Source organism: Hyperolius riggenbachi, chromosome 10, assembly GCF_040937935.1.
Source record: "Hyperolius riggenbachi isolate aHypRig1 chromosome 10, aHypRig1.pri, whole genome shotgun sequence".
NCBI lineage: Eukaryota > Metazoa > Chordata > Amphibia > Anura > Hyperoliidae > Hyperolius > Hyperolius riggenbachi.
Window position 1 is genome coordinate 220,042,448 of NC_090655.1, and position 20,016 is coordinate 220,062,463.

Sequence of the window (20,016 nt, forward strand, 5' to 3'; positions counted from 1 at the left end):
TATGGGCCATAGAGTTTGGATACAGCATGGGAGGGTTATTCCCATTGTCAGTTGTTTGGCTCTCCTGGGTTTGGTTATGTATTTTCACTGGCTGGGTTGGGTTTCCAGGCATTGAGCTGAATTACTCTCCTTCCCAACATGAGGACACTGCCCAAGTGACCAACAGCCTAAGCAGGGTCACCAGGCGTTAGCAGTGGGCATATCATATTCAAAACCTTATGGATTCAGGACTAGCATATTAGACTCAGAGTATATCCAGAGGAAGGCTTACTTCTCCTGGACCACTTATTGTGCTCTAGACGATGTCTCACCAATGGCACATTTATGGAATGGAGAGACTTCTTTTAGTACTAATGATGTGGAGCAGATAGTCAGTCACATATAAGTATACAGCGAGTAGTAATGGTTTATTATGAGACAGATCTCACCAAATACACTCAGAGACCAGAACTCTAATTACCCCAGAGGAATCCCTTCCTCATCATTAGGTCTGAAGACATTGCTGTGTTGGAGTGATGATACATCTTCTACACCAGGGAAAAAATAAAGGTTGAAATAAAGCCAACCTAATTATTTTCTTTGATGATGCCATGACTAGGATAATAGAACACGTTCACAGATTTAGTGGTACCTGCAGTACGGATAATGTGTCCCGGTTGCCACTTGATGATATTGGCTCTATAGTGGGAGGAGGCTTAGGAGGCATTTCAAAATGTAATCAATGTTTATTTTAAAATTAGCATTTCTAAACAACACGTCAATTTTTAATTTTTGGAACACTCCCACACCCCACTGTGATAAGAGGGACCGTCTGCAGCTATTTGGTGCATGTCTTCTGTTGATGGACCAGACCTGTGAATGATTAGACAGACAGCCCACACTAGCAGAGCAACAATGCATCTCTCTGATGTATTAACTTTTTAAATCTTAAAGTACACACAACTATATCAGCTTACCCTTATGAAGAGTGGAGTCTGGCGTGCAGTGAGAAGAAGGCACACAAGGTGATGCCACTAAGATTAATCCCAGAGGGGGTGGCAGCTTAGTGTGCAGCTTGAAGAGCACTGAGTTCCAGTTTTTATCTCAGAGAGTCTCACGTCACTGCTGGCCATTGTGCTTGCACTGGCAGTTTCTTTCCAATTCATAAGGGTAAGCTTATATTGTTGTGTTTGTTTTAAAGAGAACCTGTAATAAAGAAAAGTGCCCCTGGGGTGTACTTAAAGCGGTTTAAAACCCTGACATAATATTCAATAAAAACATGTTTTCCTACTTTTTATATGCCATACGGTTATCATATTTGCATGAGTGCATAAGTATTATTATTCATGTAGAAGTTATAGGTTTCCAAAAGTACAGTTTTTTGCTTTGTGAGCTGACTTTGCATTTTATTAATAACTGGTTTTATTCATTATGCATTGAAAGCAGACATGCTTTGACTCTCTGTCTGTGGGGAGCTGCTTCTCCACAGTCAGAGAATGTGTCACATTCCTCACTTGATACATTTAAGTAAACACAAGATAACATTATCTAAAGTTCAGATGCATCTGCATTTCCTTGCACTGAACTTTCAAGCTCTGTGTGTAACCCTTTGAATGCTGGTCTAGTAAAAACAAATGCTGGTTGAATATAATATGCTGTAAATAATGTTTTAGAGCAAAGATGAAATGCTGGGTTATATTCCGCTTTAAGTCGGGAGGGGGAAGCCTCTGGATCCTAATGAGGCTCCCCCTTCTTTCCGTGCAGCACTGATCCAGCGCAGGCTCCCTCAGTGCGCAGCAGATGGCAATATTTGCCTTTGGGATCCAGTGCAGGTGCAGACCATCTTCCCCCTTGGGCTCCTGCGGACATAGCTGAGTCAAATCGGGTCCGCTCTACTGTGCAGGCGTCTTGAGCCTGAGTAATAGAGTGGACCTGATCGGACTCAGCTGTGGTCTGTGCTTGCACTAAATCCCAATAAATATTGCCGGGTGCTGCAGGTGCTACAGTGGGTGAATTTAAGGGGTGTGCCGGTGCTGGATCATGGCTACGCTGGAGGACAGGGCTTCGCTCAATGAGTTCCAGAGACTTCCCCCTCCCGATGTAAGCACTCCCCAGGGGCACTTTTTCTCCTTACAGTTTTTCTTTAAGGCAGGAGAGAGGCACATTGTTGTTCTTCTTGTCTTTCAGATTTGGGGTACCAGCCCATGCTATAGGCTAACAATAAGAGTAGCCCTTGATCAGACTAGGGCTGTGTCAGTCCTTTTGTTTTAGTAGAGCCTACACTGTTAATAACTTTGAGTCTAGAGCGCTGTGTGTGTTTTCACATGATTTCCAAGGCTTCCATGGTCGCTGAAGCATTTTCCACACTCCTGACACTCATATGGTTTCTCTCCGGTGTGGCTTCGTTGATGTATGACCAGACTCTTCTTATCTCTAAAACATTTGCCACACTCCAGACAAGGGGCAGGTCTCTCATCACTGTGCGTCATCCTGTGCTTGATAAGCTCAGAGTTTATAGAGAATCTTTTCCCACATTCAGAGCAGGTAAAACGTTTGTCCCCAGTGTGGTTTTTCTGGTGTAGGACGAGGCTGATTCTATCTTTGTAGGCCTTCCCACATTCAGTGCACACAAAAGGTTTCTCACCAGTGTGGATCCTCTGATGAGACTCAAGTTCCTTGCTCCGCTTAAAGCCTTTCCCACACTCTGAGCACACAAAAGGCTTCTCTTCTGTGTGAATTATCTTGTGCTTTGCCAGAGAGCCTCTGTCAGCAAAAAATTTGTCACATATGGGGCAAGAGTATGGCTTTTCTCCAGTGTGGGTTCTCTGGTGAATGACCAGATTTGCTTTCACTTTAAAACATTTCCCACACTCTGAACAAATAAAAGGTCTCTCTCCAGTGTGGTCTTTCATATGGTATGTGAGGTCAGATTGCAGAAAAAAGCATTTTCCACATTCAGAACATTGAAATGTCTTCTCTCCTCCATGTTTTTTAAACTTATGTCTAACCATCTGCCCTTTCTGAGTAAAGCTCTTCCCACAATCTGGGCATGCAAATGGTTTTTCACCGGTGTGAGTTCTCCAGTGGGCAGTAAAGTGAATTTTTTGTGTAAATACTTTGAGGCATTCAGAACACTCATACATTTTTTCAGGAGAGACAAGACTAGATCTGGGACTCTGTAAAGGACCCTCCTCTGTATGGGCTGATATCTGGGCATTGTTTGTGGGCCTGGATATATTGGATGCTAGAGTTAATGTATGCACAGTAGAGATGTGATGACGTAGAGCTCTCTTACCAGGAAACTGCTTCTCACACTCTGAGCAGGCAAACTGCTTATCACCTGTGTGAATGAGCATGTGTGTTGTCAATGTGTATTTTTCAGCAAAATGTTTCCCACATTCTGCACATAGAAACGGTTTCTCACCCGTGTGACTCCTCTCATGTCTATGAAGTTTGTACTTGCAAATGAACTTTTCCCCACATTCATTGCACTCAAACGGTTTCTCTCCTGTGTGACTTCTTTCATGTATATGAAGATTAGACTTAGTGGAAAACCCCTTCCCACATTCACGGCACTCAAATGGTTTTTCTCCTGTGTGACTTCTCTCATGTCTATGAAACTCAGACTTGGTGAAAAACCCCTTCCCACATTCACTGCACTCAAACGATTTCTCTCCTGTGTGACTTCTCTCATGTCTATGAAGTTTATACTTACAAATGAACTTTTTCCCACATTCATTGCACTCAAACGGTTTCTCTCCTGTGTGACTTCTCTCGTGTATATGAAGCTCAGACTTAGTGGATAACCCCTTCCCACATTCAGGGCACTCAAACGGTTTCTCTCCTGTGTGAATTCTCTCATGTCTACGAAGATAAGCTTTCTGGCTAAACTTTTTCCCACATTCTTGGCACTCAAATGGTTTCTCTCCTGTGTGACTCCTCTCATGTATAAGAAGACCATTCTTATGGCTAAACTTTTTCCTACATTCACGGCACTCAAACGGTTTCTCTCCTGTGTGACTTCTCTTATGTATATGAAGGTTAGCCTCAGTGGAAAACCCCTTACCACATTCACAGCACTCAAACGGTTTCTCTCCTGTGTGACTTCTCTCATGTATATGAAGGTTAGCCTCAGTGGAAAACCCCTTCCCACATTCACGGCACTGAAACGGTTTCTCTGCTGTGTGACTTCTCTCGTGTTTAAGAAGATCAGACTTCTGGGTAAACTTTCTCCCACAGTCACAGCACTTAAATGGTTTCTCTACCCTATGACAGCTTTCATGTTGAACAAGGTGACTTTTAAGGCGGAAACCTTCTCCACATTCAGAACACTTATAGTGTGTCTCTTTGCTATGGATTGTCAGATGGCTGGTGAGATGTGACTTTGAAGAGAAACATTTCCCACACTCAGGGCACTCATGCAGCTTCTCTCCGGTATGGAAAAGGTGGTGGGATTGTAGTTGACCTCTGGTGGGGAAGCTTTTACTGCACTCAGAACATGAAAATTGTTTGACTTCCATGTGGGACAGTTTATGTGTACGGAGTATGTTTTTTGCAACATAACTTTTCCCACACTCAGTACACTGGAAAGGCCTTTCTCCTGTATGATACCTCTGGTGGGTTATACGTGCTGATTTATGATGAAACCCTTTCCCACACTCATCACACTGAATTGCCTTCACCCCAGTGTGGATGCTCTGATGACTCTGAAGATGTTGTTTTTGAGTGAAACGTTTCCCACACTCTGAACATTCATAAGGCCGCTCTCCCGTATGAAGCCTCTGGTGGATAGTTAGAGAGGATTTATATATGAAGTGTTTCCCACACTCATCACAGGAGAACTCCGACTTTCCTTTGGATGTTGTCTTTTGCTCATGCTTCTCTGTGTCAGAGTGGGAGTCCACCTCATCATTAGAGGGGTTGTACTCTGACTCATTGCAGCTGTCACCCTGTTCATCTGCTGTCACTAATCTGTCATCTGTCACATTCTGCTCTTCTGGTTCCTGGTCACCATGGATGGAATCTGGCATGACGTCTGTTTTCTTGGAAGTTCTTTTGGAACGTGTAACAGCCGCTGTAACAGAAAACAACAGTCATTCATCACTTACAGCACAACTCTCTATAATATCTGTCTTATTTGTTTCTGTTTATTTCATTGTTGATGGGATGTTTGATGTTCCAAAGTTAAACTTTGAAAACCTAAATGAGAACTATACACATGAAGCCAGCAGTTAAAGTCTATGTGAAAAGACAAGTATTGTCCTTTGACACATTCTTTATTCTTTCTAATTGACAAATTATTATTTTTCTAATATTTATTCCTACTCATAGACCGTCCATTCTATCATTATAATATTGTATATGGAATGTATGATACTATTGAGGATTATTTCATTAACAGAGTTTCTCGGAAGTTCTTATGGAACGTGTAACAACCGCTGTAACAAAAAACAACAGTGATTTATCACTTACAGCACAACTCTCTATAATATCTGATTTGTTTCATTGTTCCTTATATTACAGTGTGTGCAGCTGATGGGAGATTTGATGTACCAAAGTTAAACTTTGAAAAACAAAATGAGAATTATACAAATGAAGCCAGCAGTTAGGGCTTGTTCACACTAAGGGCTTGATGCACAAAACAGTGATAACTGAGTTTTCACACCTAAAAGCTTTGCATGTGCAAACATGCGTTCAAGCCATTTTGCATGTGTGTTGCGCGTGCAAAGTTTTAGTGCTTGCGTGTTAACTCTTATTGTGTGTATGGCGTTACACCGTACACGCAATAAGTGCGCTTTGCACATGATAACTACGGCGCTTTGCATGCTAACCTATTAGAGTGTATGCTTAGTACGCGCATGCTAAGCTGGATTGCACGCGATGTAATGCGCGCAAAACTTTACACGCGCAAACTATTGACTTAACGCGAAGTCATTCGTTTGCATGCGTAAAGCTTTTCGCGCATGATATCACGTGCAAAGTAGCTTTGCACGGGCGTGCTAAGTGGTAGCACGCTTTTGTGAATTAAGCCCCAAGGGTGTTTTCGGCTTTTTTTAAGCGCCGGCGATTTTCAAAATCACCCTAAAAGCGCTTGTGCAACGATTCCCTATGAGAGTGTTCACATCTGAGCGGTTCGATTCCGATCCGATCACCAAAACGCTGCCTGTACCATTTTTGGGGTGATTTGCCTCAGTGGAAGGTATAGGGAAATCGCAAAGCACTGACGTCAGGAAGTGAAAAAACAGAATCACTCTGCAAAAGCTCTTAGAAAAGCGCTTTATAAAAATTGCAACACGCAGGTAAGTGCCAGGAGGTGCTAAAAATATCGCTAAAGAAACTGAAAACCGCTACTGTCAGCGATTTCAGATGTGAATAAGGCCTTAAAGCCTATATGAAAAGACAAATATTGTCCTTTGACACATTATTTGTGCTTACTAATTGACAAATTATTTCTTCCTACTCTTGGACCCTCCATTCTATTATTATATAGTATATAATATTGTGTATGGAATTGATGATACTATTGAGGATGATTTAATTAATAGAGTCAGTTGTGGTAATGATGACCTGGTGATATGGACTGCTCCAGATGTGATGTTTAGGGGTGAAATTGTTGCATTTTGCTTGCATAGATAGCAGGGGCGTAACTAGAAACCACTGGGCCCCCCTGCGAAAATGAGGATGCCCCCCCCCCACGATAGGCACCAAATAATCGTAATGGGGCAGCGTTTCACTATAAAATAATTGTAATGGGGCAGCGATTCACCATAAAATAATCCTAATGCAGCAATGTTTCACCAGAAATTAATCGTAAATTGGGCAGTATTTCACCATAAAATAATCGTAAACACACACACACACAACACTTTTTTTCTCCTGGCGGACGCAAAGCGTAAAGTGGGCAGCATTTCACCATAAAATAATCGTAAAGTGGGCAGCATTTCACCAGAAATTAATCATAAATTGAGCAGCATTTCACCAGAAATTAATCGTAAATTGGGCAGCATTTCACCGGAAATTAATCGAAAATTGGGCAGCATTTCACCAGAAATTAATTGTAAATTGGGCAACATTTCCCCAGAAAATAATCGTAATGTGGGTAGCAGCCAGCAGTCATCAGAAAATAATCGTAATGTGGGCATCAGTCACCAGAAATTAATCGTAAAGTGGGCAGCAGTCACCAGAAAATCGCAATGTGGGCAGCAGTCACCAGAAAATCGCAATGTGGGCAGCAGGCACCAGAAAATCATAATGTAGGCAGCAGGCACCAGAAAATCGTAATGTGGGCAGCAGTCACCAGAAAATCGCAATGTAGGCAGCAGGCACCAGAAAATCGCAATGTGGGCAGCAGCAGACACCAGAAAATCGCAATGTGGGCAGCAGCAGACACCAGAAAATTGCAATGTGGGCAGCAGCAGACACCCGAAAATCGCAATGTGGGCAGCAGTTACCAGAAAATCATAATGTGGGCAGCAGGCACCAGAAAATCATAATGTGGGCAGCAGGCACCAGAAAAAAAAATGCACCTGTGAAAAAAAAACAATTCACTCACCTGGCAGAAGTCTCCTCTCCCGGCATCTGGCACGCAGCTCCCCAACGATCCTACAGCAGCACATCTCCCGCCCTGACAGGCAGAGATCAGGGCTATGGCAAGATGGCGCCCGAAGCCCTGTACTGGAGAAACAAATAGTCTCCAGTGTAGGGCTTCGGCAGCCAACTTGCCGTAGCCCTGCTCTGCCTCCCGGGAGACTGCGGGCTGCGGGAATGAACTGGCCCGGCATCTATTAGACGCCGCGGCCAGTTCCACACCTGGCTTGGGGGTCCCACAATCAGTAGTTACGCCAGTGATAGATAGGTGAGCGACTTCCAGATATCAGTCTTGACAATATACTGGAGGAACTGTAAAGAAAACATAGTTTGCATTCTCCCCCTATTCTCCATAAATCTATAAAAGAAAAAAAAAACCATGCTTGATATAATCTTTACATAGACTGAACCAATTATTTCTCAGATCTCACTCTTACAGACAATAAAAGCCATTCACATGACCTTCCTCTAGACCTGTGGTCCCTAAAGTACGACCTGCAGGCTGGATTCAGCACACTGAGCCTTTTTGACCAGCCTTCTAAAGATTTCCACCTACTCACTTATATCGCCCGGCCCTCCCGGCTTAAAGGATATCCGAACTGACATGTGACACGATTATTATTATTATTATTAATATTATTATTTATTGTATTTATAAAGCGCCAACATATTACGCAGCGCTGGACAATAAATATATACAATGATACAAGGATGACATACATAGGGTTATACACATAGAACAAAGTTATACATACAAATTGTACAAAATACATGATCATGCAATATGGGCTGGTTAGGTAGGCCCAGTAATACAAGTACAGGCTGTCATAGGACAGAGCACATGATCCTGCAGATTACACTAGGGAGTGGAGGACCCTGCCAGAGGCTTACAATCTAAAGGGAGGGGTGGAAACACTAGGGGGGGGGCTGTTAAATATTCCTTAGAGAGTTACTGTGTGGTAGGAGGTGGGTAGGCCATCATAAAGAGGTGGGTTTTGAGGGCTTGCTTGAATGTGTTGAAAGAGGGAGCAAGTCTGATGGGTGGTGGAAGGGCATTCCAGAGGGTGGGGGCAGCTCTTGAGAAATCCTGCAGGCGGGCATGGGAGTGTGAAATGCGCGGGGTGGTGAGGCGAAGGTTGTTGGAGGAACGGAGGGGGCGACCTGGTGTATACTTGTGAACAAGCTCCGAGATGTAGGTAGTGTCAGGAATATATTGAGGTGCTGATGATATTAGGAAATACAGGAACATATCTCTGTCATTTTCTGTCTGCTATATCTCACATGTGTATTCTGCTTTGAAGGGATGGTTATCTGGCTGTACTACATTTGCATTGAATATCTCTGGAAGCAGGGGGCTGGGACATTAGCATACAGTTCCTCTGGACAGCCAGAAAACAGGTAATTAGGAAACACTTAATCAGACAGTTGCTTTGAAGCAGATCACACAGGACATCCTGCTGCAATGTGAAAGCCTTAATCAATTGTCACCTGTAACCTGGGGAGATTGGAGGTTAACAAAGTCTTTTGTTGTATAGGACACTGTTCACATGTGGATGTCAGATCTCTGGGAAATCAAATTATGTCTGAGGATGTTATTAAATCTAGCTTCCCCCCGTCCACACAGGCTTACAGCCTCCAGGCGTATTTCATAGTATAAAACCGCAGCTAGGATAGCCACAACTTGTAGTTCTTGGAGGTAGCTCACACGGCTAGAACTAACCTGGTTCCTGACCAGAAGTGCGTACCGCCCGCAACAACACCAGATCGATACGCTGGTACGTTTATTTCCCGTTTATTTTGGTAAGCAAAATCGCTTTGTGTGTTATCTTTGTACATTTTATCTTGTAACTATTTTTACTTTGTTTTTTTGTAATCTTTTTGTATATATTCAGTTCTGCACTGTTTTATGTTTTTTCTGAAATATTAAATTATTATTTAATAAGTTTGACTTCTGCCGTACTAAACTAACACTCATAGCCTAGAAGAGACTGAAGTGTAACCGTGTATAAGTTCATGCCTAATTGTACGCTTGAGCAACACTACCGTAGGAAATTGTAATTGCATTGTGTGTGGGGGCGTTTGTCATACGTTGGCCTAAGCGCGCAGCTGACCCAACGTACGAACAACGCCAGTGCGAGTAGCTAACAGTATCGTTCGGAACGACTGTTAGTGGGTCTTTGCTTCACGACAGTGTAAGATTGCAACTGTGTGTGTGTGTGGGTGCGTGGCGTTCCCGTATTTGGCCTAAGCGCAAAGCTGACCCAAATACGAAAACGCGGAGTGCGCGCTGAGGACTCGACAGCAGAGTGGAAGTGTCTAGCAACGCTAGTGGTGGCAGTGAGAGGTGTTTTGAGGGGTTCCAGCCTTGTTTGTAGCTTAAATAAGGCTGTTCCCCGCTTAATCTGGTCAAACCCGCAGTCGGGAACCGTATACGCAGGCGTGCCGCGGGCCGGTTCTTGACATAATTGGCTGGCAGTGGTGGCATCGTTTAGTACATTAGTACGCAGTTTAGCTCGCTATTCTGAGTACTAAAGGCTGGAAGCTTGCTAGAAGCAACTAGCCTACAGAAGTCTACTCAGTGCAGAATCTATATACGTTTTTTTTTTTGTTCAAAGATACACACTTGGTGTTTGCTTTCCCTCCCCCCCTTTTTTTTTTCTTTTTATTTTGTGCAACACGATGGCTCAGAAAGCATCCAGCTATGCAAGGCAAAACAAAGAGATACTACTCAACCTGTGTGAGCACAAAGGCATCGAGACGGTGAGCGGCCAGACTAAGGAGCAGTTAGTTCGTGCGCTCGAGGAGCATGATGAGGCAGAACGAGCCCGTGCTTCAACGTCAGCAGATGCAGCTCACGACACGCCAGAGGAGGAATCGCTCCCGCCACAGGATGCGAGTGGAGACGATGTCCTGGATGATCCACCTAACACGGAGATGACATCTCTGGAAGCCGACCTACAGCTACTAGGTTCGGCTGAGCCCGAACTGCGCCTAAAGCTGATTCTGGAACATCGGCAAGCAGAGAGGGAACAAGCTGCCCAGCGACTCCAGGCCGAAAGGGACAGACTCCGAGCAGAGGAGGGAAGAGCTGAACGGCAACACCAGCTGGAGCTGGCTAAACTTCAGCAACAGAACCGGTCTGCTGGACCCGCAGAACGCGAAGGTGAGCGAGTCCACAGAATCCCCCTGGATAAGTTCCCCGCTATGGACAAGGACTCTGACATAGACACTTTCCTACAGGGGTTTGAAAGGACTTGTCGGCAGTATGGGGTGCCCCGTGAGCAGTGGGCAAGATACCTAACACCAGGGCTGAGAGGCAAGGCCCTGGAGGCGTTTGTGAGTCTCCCCCAGGAGGAAGAAACAGACTTTGAGGCAATTAAGAAAGCCATCATTGCACGATACGATACCACCTCACGCCAGAGGTGTATCGCAAACGTTTCAGGACAGTGCAGCGAGGTCCTAATGACAGTTACCTGGATCATGCTTGCAACCTGTGCACTGCCTTCCAGCAGTGGCTAAAAGGACTGTCAGTTGAAACCTTGGATGCCCTGAAGGAGCTGATGATAAAAGACCAGTTCCTACACACCTGTCCTGTTGAGGTCCGGCTGTTTGTGCTGGATCGAGAACCAAAGACAGTGGATGAGGCTGCGGAAATGGCCGATGCCTACACCGCCCATAGAGCACCTGAGTCCCGGAGGACTACTACGCCCAGCTGGAGAGGAGAACAGATGGCTAAACCGGTGTCACCCAGCACCCAGAGGAGGCAAGCACCGCTGTCTCCTGGAGTCAGGCAACCAACCACTGACACTCGGAAATGCTTTGTATGTGACAGGGTGGGTCATATCAGCACGACTTGCCCAGAGAGGAAGAGGGAGGCCCCAAAATCCAGTGAGGCCTCAAACCCCAGTGAAGTCCCAACGGCTTTGTGTGCTACCAGGAATGCTACTGGCTATGCAGAGAATCTGCAGCTTGTCACGGTTGGGGGTACAGTTGCCACTGGGCTGAGAGACACTGGAGCAGAAGTGACTCTCATACATCCCCAGCTTGTGAACCCAGAGCAGTACATACCTGGGAAAATGATTGCTGTCAGAGGAATTGGGGGTGTCACCCCAGCCATACCCACCGCCTTGGTCCACCTGGATTGGGGGGCCGGCAGTGGACTGAAAGAAGTTGGGGTAACTGACAAAATCCCCACCAACGTTTTGCTGGGTACTGACCTGGGACGGTTAGTAGCCCGGTATGAGCCTAATCCAACCCCCGTGGAGCCTGCATCCCCAGCAGAAGTTTAGGACTCTTGCAAGGTACTATTTGATAACGCAGTGCAAGTGGGGAGTGCTGGTGAGGCCCCAGGGGCTATGGACTGTGTGCTAGGAGCCAGCCCTAGTGATTCTCCAGTGCCTAGGCCTGGAGTGGGACATGTTGATATGGAGAATGCAGAAACTGATGATGTCATTCATGACACACGGACTATCGAGGTGATCGATGCAGGAACTGTTGAGGCTACTTGTAAAGTGCTGAGTAGCAATGCGTGTAATGATACAGATCATGTGGATGTTTTATGTGATGTTCTAAATGTCAATATGTATAAGACGGATAATGTTGATATCATATGTGTTGTGCTACATAATGATGCTTGTCCTGTGGACACTCCGTCGGCTGCAGGAGTAACCAGCAATGGTCGCTGGGCTGCAGCAGATGGATTGCCCACTGAAGGGGCAGACGGCACCAGGCCGGGTCTTCACCCTTCCGATGTTTTTAAGACCAAAGGTGATGTGGTTTATGATACGTGTAATGTGGACGCTCCCTCAGCTGCAGTGGTAACCCGCAGCGCTAGTGGGTCTACAGCACAGGGACTGTCCACCGAAGTGGCAAATGTTGCTGGGTCAGCCACATCCAATCCGGAACCTGGCCCGGAGGGCCCAGGAGCCTCTCCGTCTGCAGCCTTCCTGGAATGTGTGACAGGCAGCACTGAGCTCTCTGGGGCTGTTCGATTTGACAGCAGCCTGGAAGAGCTCAGGGGGCTAGCCAGCAGGTCACCAGCTGGGAGGGGCGGGCTGAGAGGGTCCTGGGGAGTTATTCCCTCTGAGCTGTCCGAAGTGGAGGAGGCAGACCGGCAGATAATCGTTCCCCAAAGGGACCGAGAGATAGCTCCTGCCACTATAGAGGAAGTGCGTGTAGCGACGGTTGGAACCCTTCCCCAGCTGCAGCACTGTCTCTATGGTCGCAAATTCACGGTTGTCACTGACTCGCATTCCCCTGGTTGGTTACGTCAGGTTGCCAAGGGCAACGACACATTGCAGCAACCTGACCAACTTTTCCATTCCTGTAGCTTGGAGCTAAGGAGTTACCCCCCCAGGCCCGGCCGTCAGTGTCGGCTTTGGCAGGACGATTCGTTAGAATCATCTGCCGGCGCCGTCTGGAAGAGGGGGCGTGTCAGGAATATATTGAGGTGCTGATGATATTAGGAAATACAGGAACATATCTCTGTCATTTTCTGTCTGCTATATCTCACATGTGTATTCTGCTTTGAAGGGATGGTTATCTGGCTGTACTACATTTGCATTGAATATCTCTGGAAGCAGGGGGCTGGGACATTAGCATACAGTTCCTCTGGACAGCCAGAAAACAGGTAATTAGGAAACACTTAATCAGACAGTTGCTTTGAAGCAGATCACACAGGACATCCTGCTGCAATGTGAAAGCCTTAATCAATTGTCACCTGTAACCTGGGGAGATTGGAGGTTAACAAAGTCTTTTGTTGTATAGGACACTGTTCACATGTGGATGTCAGATCTCTGGGAAATCAAATTATGTCTGAGGATGTTATTAAATCTAGCTTCCCCCCGTCCACACAGGCTTACAGCCTCCAGGCGTATTTCATAGTATAAAACCGCAGCTAGGATAGCCACAACTTGTAGTTCTTGGAGGTAGCTCACACGGCTAGAACTAACCTGGTTCCTGACCAGAAGTGCGTACCGCCCGCAACAACACCAGATCGATACGCTGGTACGTTTATTTCCCGTTTATTTTGGTAAGCAAAATCGCTTTGTGTGTTATCTTTGTACATTTTATCTTGTAACTATTTTTACTTTGTTTTTTTGTAATCTTTTTGTATATATTCAGTTCTGCACTGTTTTATGTTTTTTCTGAAATATTAAATTATTATTTAATAAGTTTGACTTCTGCCGTACTAAACTAACACTCATAGCCTAGAAGAGACTGAAGTGTAACCGTGTATAAGTTCATGCCTAATTGTACGCTTGAGCAACACTACCGTAGGAAATTGTAATTGCATTGTGTGTGGGGGCGTTTGTCATACGTTGGCCTAAGCGCGCAGCTGACCCAACGTACGAACAACGCCAGTGCGAGTAGCTAACAGTATCGTTCGGAACGACTGTTAGTGGGTCTTTGCTTCACGACAGTGTAAGATTGCAACTGTGTGTGTGTGTGGGTGCGTGGCGTTCCCGTATTTGGCCTAAGCGCAAAGCTGACCCAAATACGAAAACGCGGAGTGCGCGCTGAGGACTCGACAGCAGAGTGGAAGTGTCTAGCAACGCTAGTGGTGGCAGTGAGAGGTGTTTTGAGGGGTTCCAGCCTTGTTTGTAGCTTAAATAAGGCTGTTCCCCGCTTAATCTGGTCAAACCCGCAGTCGGGAACCGTATACGCAGGCGTGCCGCGGGCCGGTTCTTGACAGGTAGGGCATGTTTTGTGCACATGATGAGATAGACATGTATATGTACAGTGCCTAGCACACAAATAACTATGCTGTGTTCCTTTTTTCTTTCTCTGTCTGAAAGTTAAATATCAGGTATGTAAGTGGCTGACTCAGTCCTGACTCAGACAGGAAGTGACTACAGTGTGACCCTCACTGATAAGAAATTTCCCTTTTTATCTCTTTCTTGCTCTCAGAAGCCATTTTTTGCTAGGAAAGTGTTTTTTAGTTGGAATTTCTTATCAGTGAGGGTCACACTGTAGTCACTTCCTGTCTGAGTCAGGACTGAGTCAGCCACTTACATATCTGATATTTAACTCTTTCATGCAGAGAAAGAAAAAAAAGGAACACATTTATGTGTGTGCTAGGCACCCTATATACACATGTCTATCTCATCATGTCACATGTCAGTTCGGGTATCCTTTAAATAAAAAGCCAGTGGATGCAGAGGAACACTGCGCTCCAACAGAAAAAACAGGCACCATGATGATGGCTTCTGAGAGCATCCTGCATGTCAGATGACACTGCTGTGCAATTGTTCATTTGACTACTGGATGGGGGTGTCATGGGGGAGTGGGAGGTGGAGAGAATTTTACATGCTGCAGCTCATTGTAGGGTGGAAGAGGAGCTCATTTAATTACTGGGGTGGAGATGCGTGTGAATTGGTTTAATATGTTTTCAGAAATTACCAGCTGGTGGCATGTGGTACATTGCCCGGGCAAGGATTGCAAGACTGGACCAATTAGAATGTGCTAATCAGAATGTACCAATTGATTTGCATGGTTAGCCCAATCAGACTGATTCAGTTGTGCAATTCTATTGGTAAAATCTAATAAGACCAATTGAACTGCATGATTTAACCAATCACATTGCATGATTGGACCAATTATATTAATCCAATCACTTTGGACTAATCACAATGCATGATTAGACTAAACAAATTTGGTCCATCAGATTGTATCAATCATATTGGACCAATTAGATTGTACCAATCACATTGCAAGATTGGACTAATCAGATTGGACCAATCACATTTCATGATTTGACCAATCACTTTGCATAATAGGACTTCTTAGATTGCACAATTGGACCAATCAGATTGGACCAATCCCATTGCATGATTAAACCAATCTTTTCCAGGTATGTGCCCTGCGCCTGCGCAGGTGGCGACAGCGGTTTGAGTATGGGGAGATCCGACATGTACTTGGTACATTGCCGGTCCCCTCATCTCTTGTGGCTGTGCCTCTCCGCTGCCCCTCACGCTGCCCGCTGTCTGTGGTAGCCCAGATTGACAGTACGGCATAGGGTTTACACTTGCCGTCTGTTTACTGGTTGCCATGGGGGCGGATGACGCTGTTGGGGTGGGCGGGGTAGGCCAGACACGTGTGCTAGCGGCGTGCGCCTACGCTCTGGATTGCGTCACACTTCCGTGTAGGCGCAGAGGAGTCCTGTCTCCCATCAGGTCCGTCTGACCTGTGGGAGGCACAGTGACGTTGACGGGCGGAGGAAGGGCGCATCCGCTTCGGCGGCTGCGCCTACTCTCTCGCTTCTTCCTTCATATGGTCACATGGGGTGTAGGCCTCTCCGTGATTGGCTCCATTCCCTAGAAGTAAGTTTTCCATCAAGTCCGCTCTGCAGCAAGAGCGGTGATTGGTTCTTTTTGATCCAACAACAGGATTGGTTGGGTCATAGGGGTGGGTGGGTATATAAAGTGGGGGAAATTATATGTATTTTGTCAGGATGTCATTTACTTGAGAAAGGAGCTGCGCTCCAAAACGTCGTTTTATATGACAACACTGAATAAATAAGAAGATTTGCATCAGAACAAGTCGGTGCCGGCCTCTTCCTTATCTATATACTGGATTGGTCATCCTTTGCCTGGCACGACAACCAGATCGACAGGGTGCATAACTACAATATATGCATGATTAAACCAATCAGAATGGACCAGTCAGATTGGAGCAGTTATGCAATTTGATTGGTAAAATCTGATTTTGTCCAATTGTGATCCCAGTCACCCTGTGACCCGCCCTGCCAAGATTGAGCACACTGTTATTAACAATGGCTACGTTTATATTTTTAAAATGACTGTCTGAAATGTGATTAGCTATTGTAGGCTCCACCCACTTTTCTTGAATTTTTCCTGAAGTAGCCGATGTTAAGAATATTTGGTCCAAGTTGACTATAGCTTCAAAACAGTACTGGTGGCAACAATTATAATAGCTAAATTATGACTGGATGATATTTTTAGCTCCACCGACCTTTAGGCATGAGCCAAAATTTCACATTTTAATTTGAGTTGACACTGACTGCAGGTTCAAAACTGTCCGACTGGCAGCGATTCGATTTTCGCTGTCAAAGTTAATGGCAATAATGGGGTATTCAGTGGTCTATCTCAGGGGTGCGGAGGGTGGAATCGCTTAGTACAGTTTTTTACAATTGCTTAAGCACAATTTTCAAAAAAATGTATAATTTTTTTAAAACACTTCACACAATTTTCACAACACCACAGAATATGTGCAAAATGGACCACATTAGTCAAAACTGTACACTTTCTTGCCAAAACCCTATTTTCCAATTTACTTGGATAAACATGTCATCATATGAGCAGATTCTGTTTAAATCATTTAAACACTCCAGTGTTTAACTTAAAACACTGTTAGCATTTCCATAGAGAAAGTGTAAAAAATACATTCTTCAACACTACATGGTACAAGTTATTCAGACCAATGAAAATTTGTATTGCTTTTCATCTATTCAAGTCCGTTTGCAACAATTTAAAAAAAAACATTTATTTACAGTAAACAAAAAAACTTTATACAGTTATCATACTGTATTTGCTGAATATACCTTTGTACTCTTAGGCTAACTGTAAAAACATAAATAATTCAGTTCAGGGCTGAAAAAATATAAACTCAGGCAATTTATTCTGGAAATTGAGAATATATATATATATATATATATATATATATATATATATGAATATTACAGTATGTGCACATTTTACAGCAGTTTGATATACTTTTATTGTAAAAATGCAATTACTGTAATTTTTACAATTTATTTTATTTCCTTTTTTAATCATTTTCCACTGTAGATCCAAGTCTCTTTGCAGATTGCCTCCCCCCCCCCCCCTTTCTCCTTCTACTGCTGACCCAAACATGTATATTACAGTAGAGATAAGCCAAAGGACTTAAGCTAGATACACACATCAGATAAAAGTCTTTGGAAAATGAAAGATCACAGACCAATCTTACCACCCTCCATGTAGTATGAGAGCATATCTACACAGTCTATTCTATTGAGCTGAACTCTCCACCAAATACAAATCTTAGCAACATGCTGTACATAAAGATGCTGTACACATGCAAAAGATCAGTATCAGCAAAAGATCAGTTCCTGCAAATTGCATTCATAATCTATGATATCTGCAGATCTCATACACACTTTGTTTACTGTAACGGTCATTCATCTGCAGATCAGATCCACCAGGATGGATTTTCAGATCTGCAGATGATTGTCTGATCTGCAGATGAATGTCTGTGTGTATGGGATCTGCAGATATCATGGACTATGAATGCAATTTGCAGGAACTGATCTTTTGCAGGAACTGATCTTTTGCATGTGTACAGCATCTTTGTGTAGAGCATCTTGCACAGATTTTTATTTGATGGGGAGTTCAGCTCAATAGAATAGACTGTGTAGAGTATGGCTCTCATACTACATGGTAGGGGGTAAAATTGGTCTGTGATCTTTCATTTCCCACAGACTTTTATCTGATGTGTGTACCCACCTTTACAGTAAGACCTGGGTGGCGATGGGTTTCTTCAAAATCTAAAAATCCAGTTGCAACTGGACAACCACCCAGTGTGAGTAGTATCGATTTATGTGAAGTATTCACAAAAGGTTCCTACACACACTACTACACTGCTGACAGAAGATAGGTTCCTCACCTGTTCTCTTGACGAAATGCGCAAACTACTGATGCCACTGTGTACCTGCTTAGGTTAGGCTGAACTCTTAACCCAGCCTCCCTCATTGTAAGTCCATGGTTTATTACATGGTCCACAAGCGTAGCACGAATTTCATTTGAAAGATTTTGTTGCCTTCTTTGTCCACGTCTTATGCCTCCACTGGGTCTTCCTCTCCCTCTTCCTCTGCTTCCACCTCCACCTTGTTCTGTCTGGATGCTTCCTCCCATCCGCACTCTCCCTCTTGCTCTGACACCATCCATTTTTGTTGAAGATTGGCATCTTGTTGCCTTTTTATAGTGTTTAAAACCCTGATTGGTGTGTGCATAATTGTGCACTTGTGTGTGTGCACACCTGGTGACCGTGTTTAACCAATTGGCTCATGTGAGTGTTCATTTGAGAGCCTTTGCTTTGATATTGCAAGGAAATGTCTATATGAATGATTTTTGAGTCAAATGTACACAAATTGTGGTTAGTGTTTTGAAAATCACTGTGTGTGTAGAGTTTTGCAAAAAGTGTGAAGCTGGCAATGTGCTTATAGTTGTGCTTATTTGAGAATGTATTTTGCTCTTTGAGTGTTAGGTTCTGTAAATTGTGGGAAAGTTGTAATTTTAGTGTGTAAGCATTCGAAATAAACTGTATTATAAATTGTGTGAAAGTGGTGGTGGTGGGGGGGATTACTGGGGGGCTTCATTTGTGTGAGGTGGAGGGAATATGTTCTGATAAATGATTTTCTTACATGCTGCAGCTCACTGGGGGAGGTGTGTGTGAGAAGTGGGGGGGATATGCTGCTTTGAAAAAATGTGTGTGTGTGTGTGTGTGTGTATGTGTATGTGTATGTGTATGTGTATGTGTGTGTGTGTGTGTGTGTGTGTGTGGTGTGTGTGCGTGTGGTGTGTGGTGTGGTGTGTGTGTGGTGTGTGTGTGTGTGTGTGTGGTGTGAGTGTGTGTGGTGTGCGTGTGTGTGGCGTGTGTGTGTGGTGTGTGTGTGTGTGTGTGGTGTGAGTGTGTGTGGTGTGCGTGTGTGTGGCGTGTGTGTGTGGTGTGTGTGGTGTGGTGTGTGTGTGTGTGTGTGTGTGGTGTGTGTGTAGTGTGTGTGTGTGTGTGTGGTGTGTGTGTTTGGTGTGTTTGGTGTGTGTGTGTGTGTGGTGTGTGTGTGTGTGGTGTGTGTGTGTGGTGTGAGTGTGTGTGGTGTGCGTGTGTGTGGCGTGTGTGTGTGGTGTGTGTGTGGTGTGAGTGTGTGTGGTGTGCGTGTGTGTGGCGTGTGTGTGCGGTGTGTGTGTGTGTGTGTGGTGTGTGTGTGTGGTGTGAGTGTGTGTGGTGTGCGTGTGTGTGGTGTGTGTGCGTGTGGTGTGGTGTGTGGTGTGTGTGTGTGTGTGTGTGTGTGTGTGGTGTGAGTGTGTGTGGTGTGCGTGTGTGTGGCGTGTGTGTGTGGTGTGTGTGGTGTGGTGTGTGTGTGTGTGGTGTGTGTGTTTGGTATGTGTGTGTGTGTGTGTGTGTGTGTGTGTGTGTGTGTGTGTGTGTGTGTGTGTGTGTGTGTGTGGTGTGTGTGTGTGTGTGGTGTGTATGTGTGTGTGGTGTGTGGTGTATGTGTGTGTGAATGATGTGTGTATGGTGTGTGTGTGTGTGTGTTTGGTGTGTGTGTGTGTGTGTGTGTGAATGATGTGTTTATGGTGTCTGTGTGTGGTGTGTGTGTATGAATGATGTGTGTATGGTGTGTGTGTTCGGTGTGTGTGGTGTGGTGTGTGTGTGTGTGTGGTGTGTGTG

At 44.8% G+C, this 20,016-nt stretch overlaps 1 protein-coding gene across 1 annotated transcript in view; it reads right to left on the minus strand.

Annotated features, from left to right (window-relative positions):
- Nucleotides 1-394: 394 nt before the first annotated feature.
- Nucleotides 395-20,016, minus strand: part of LOC137536827 (zinc finger protein 585A-like) — a 68,202-nt gene continuing 48,580 nt past the window's right edge. Inside the window, exon 4 of the mRNA XM_068259020.1 lies at nt 395-5,053. Coding sequence (XP_068115121.1) covers nt 2,280-5,053 — 2,774 coding nt within the window. The 3' untranslated portion in view covers nt 395-2,279. The remainder of the gene's footprint in view (nt 5,054-20,016) is intronic.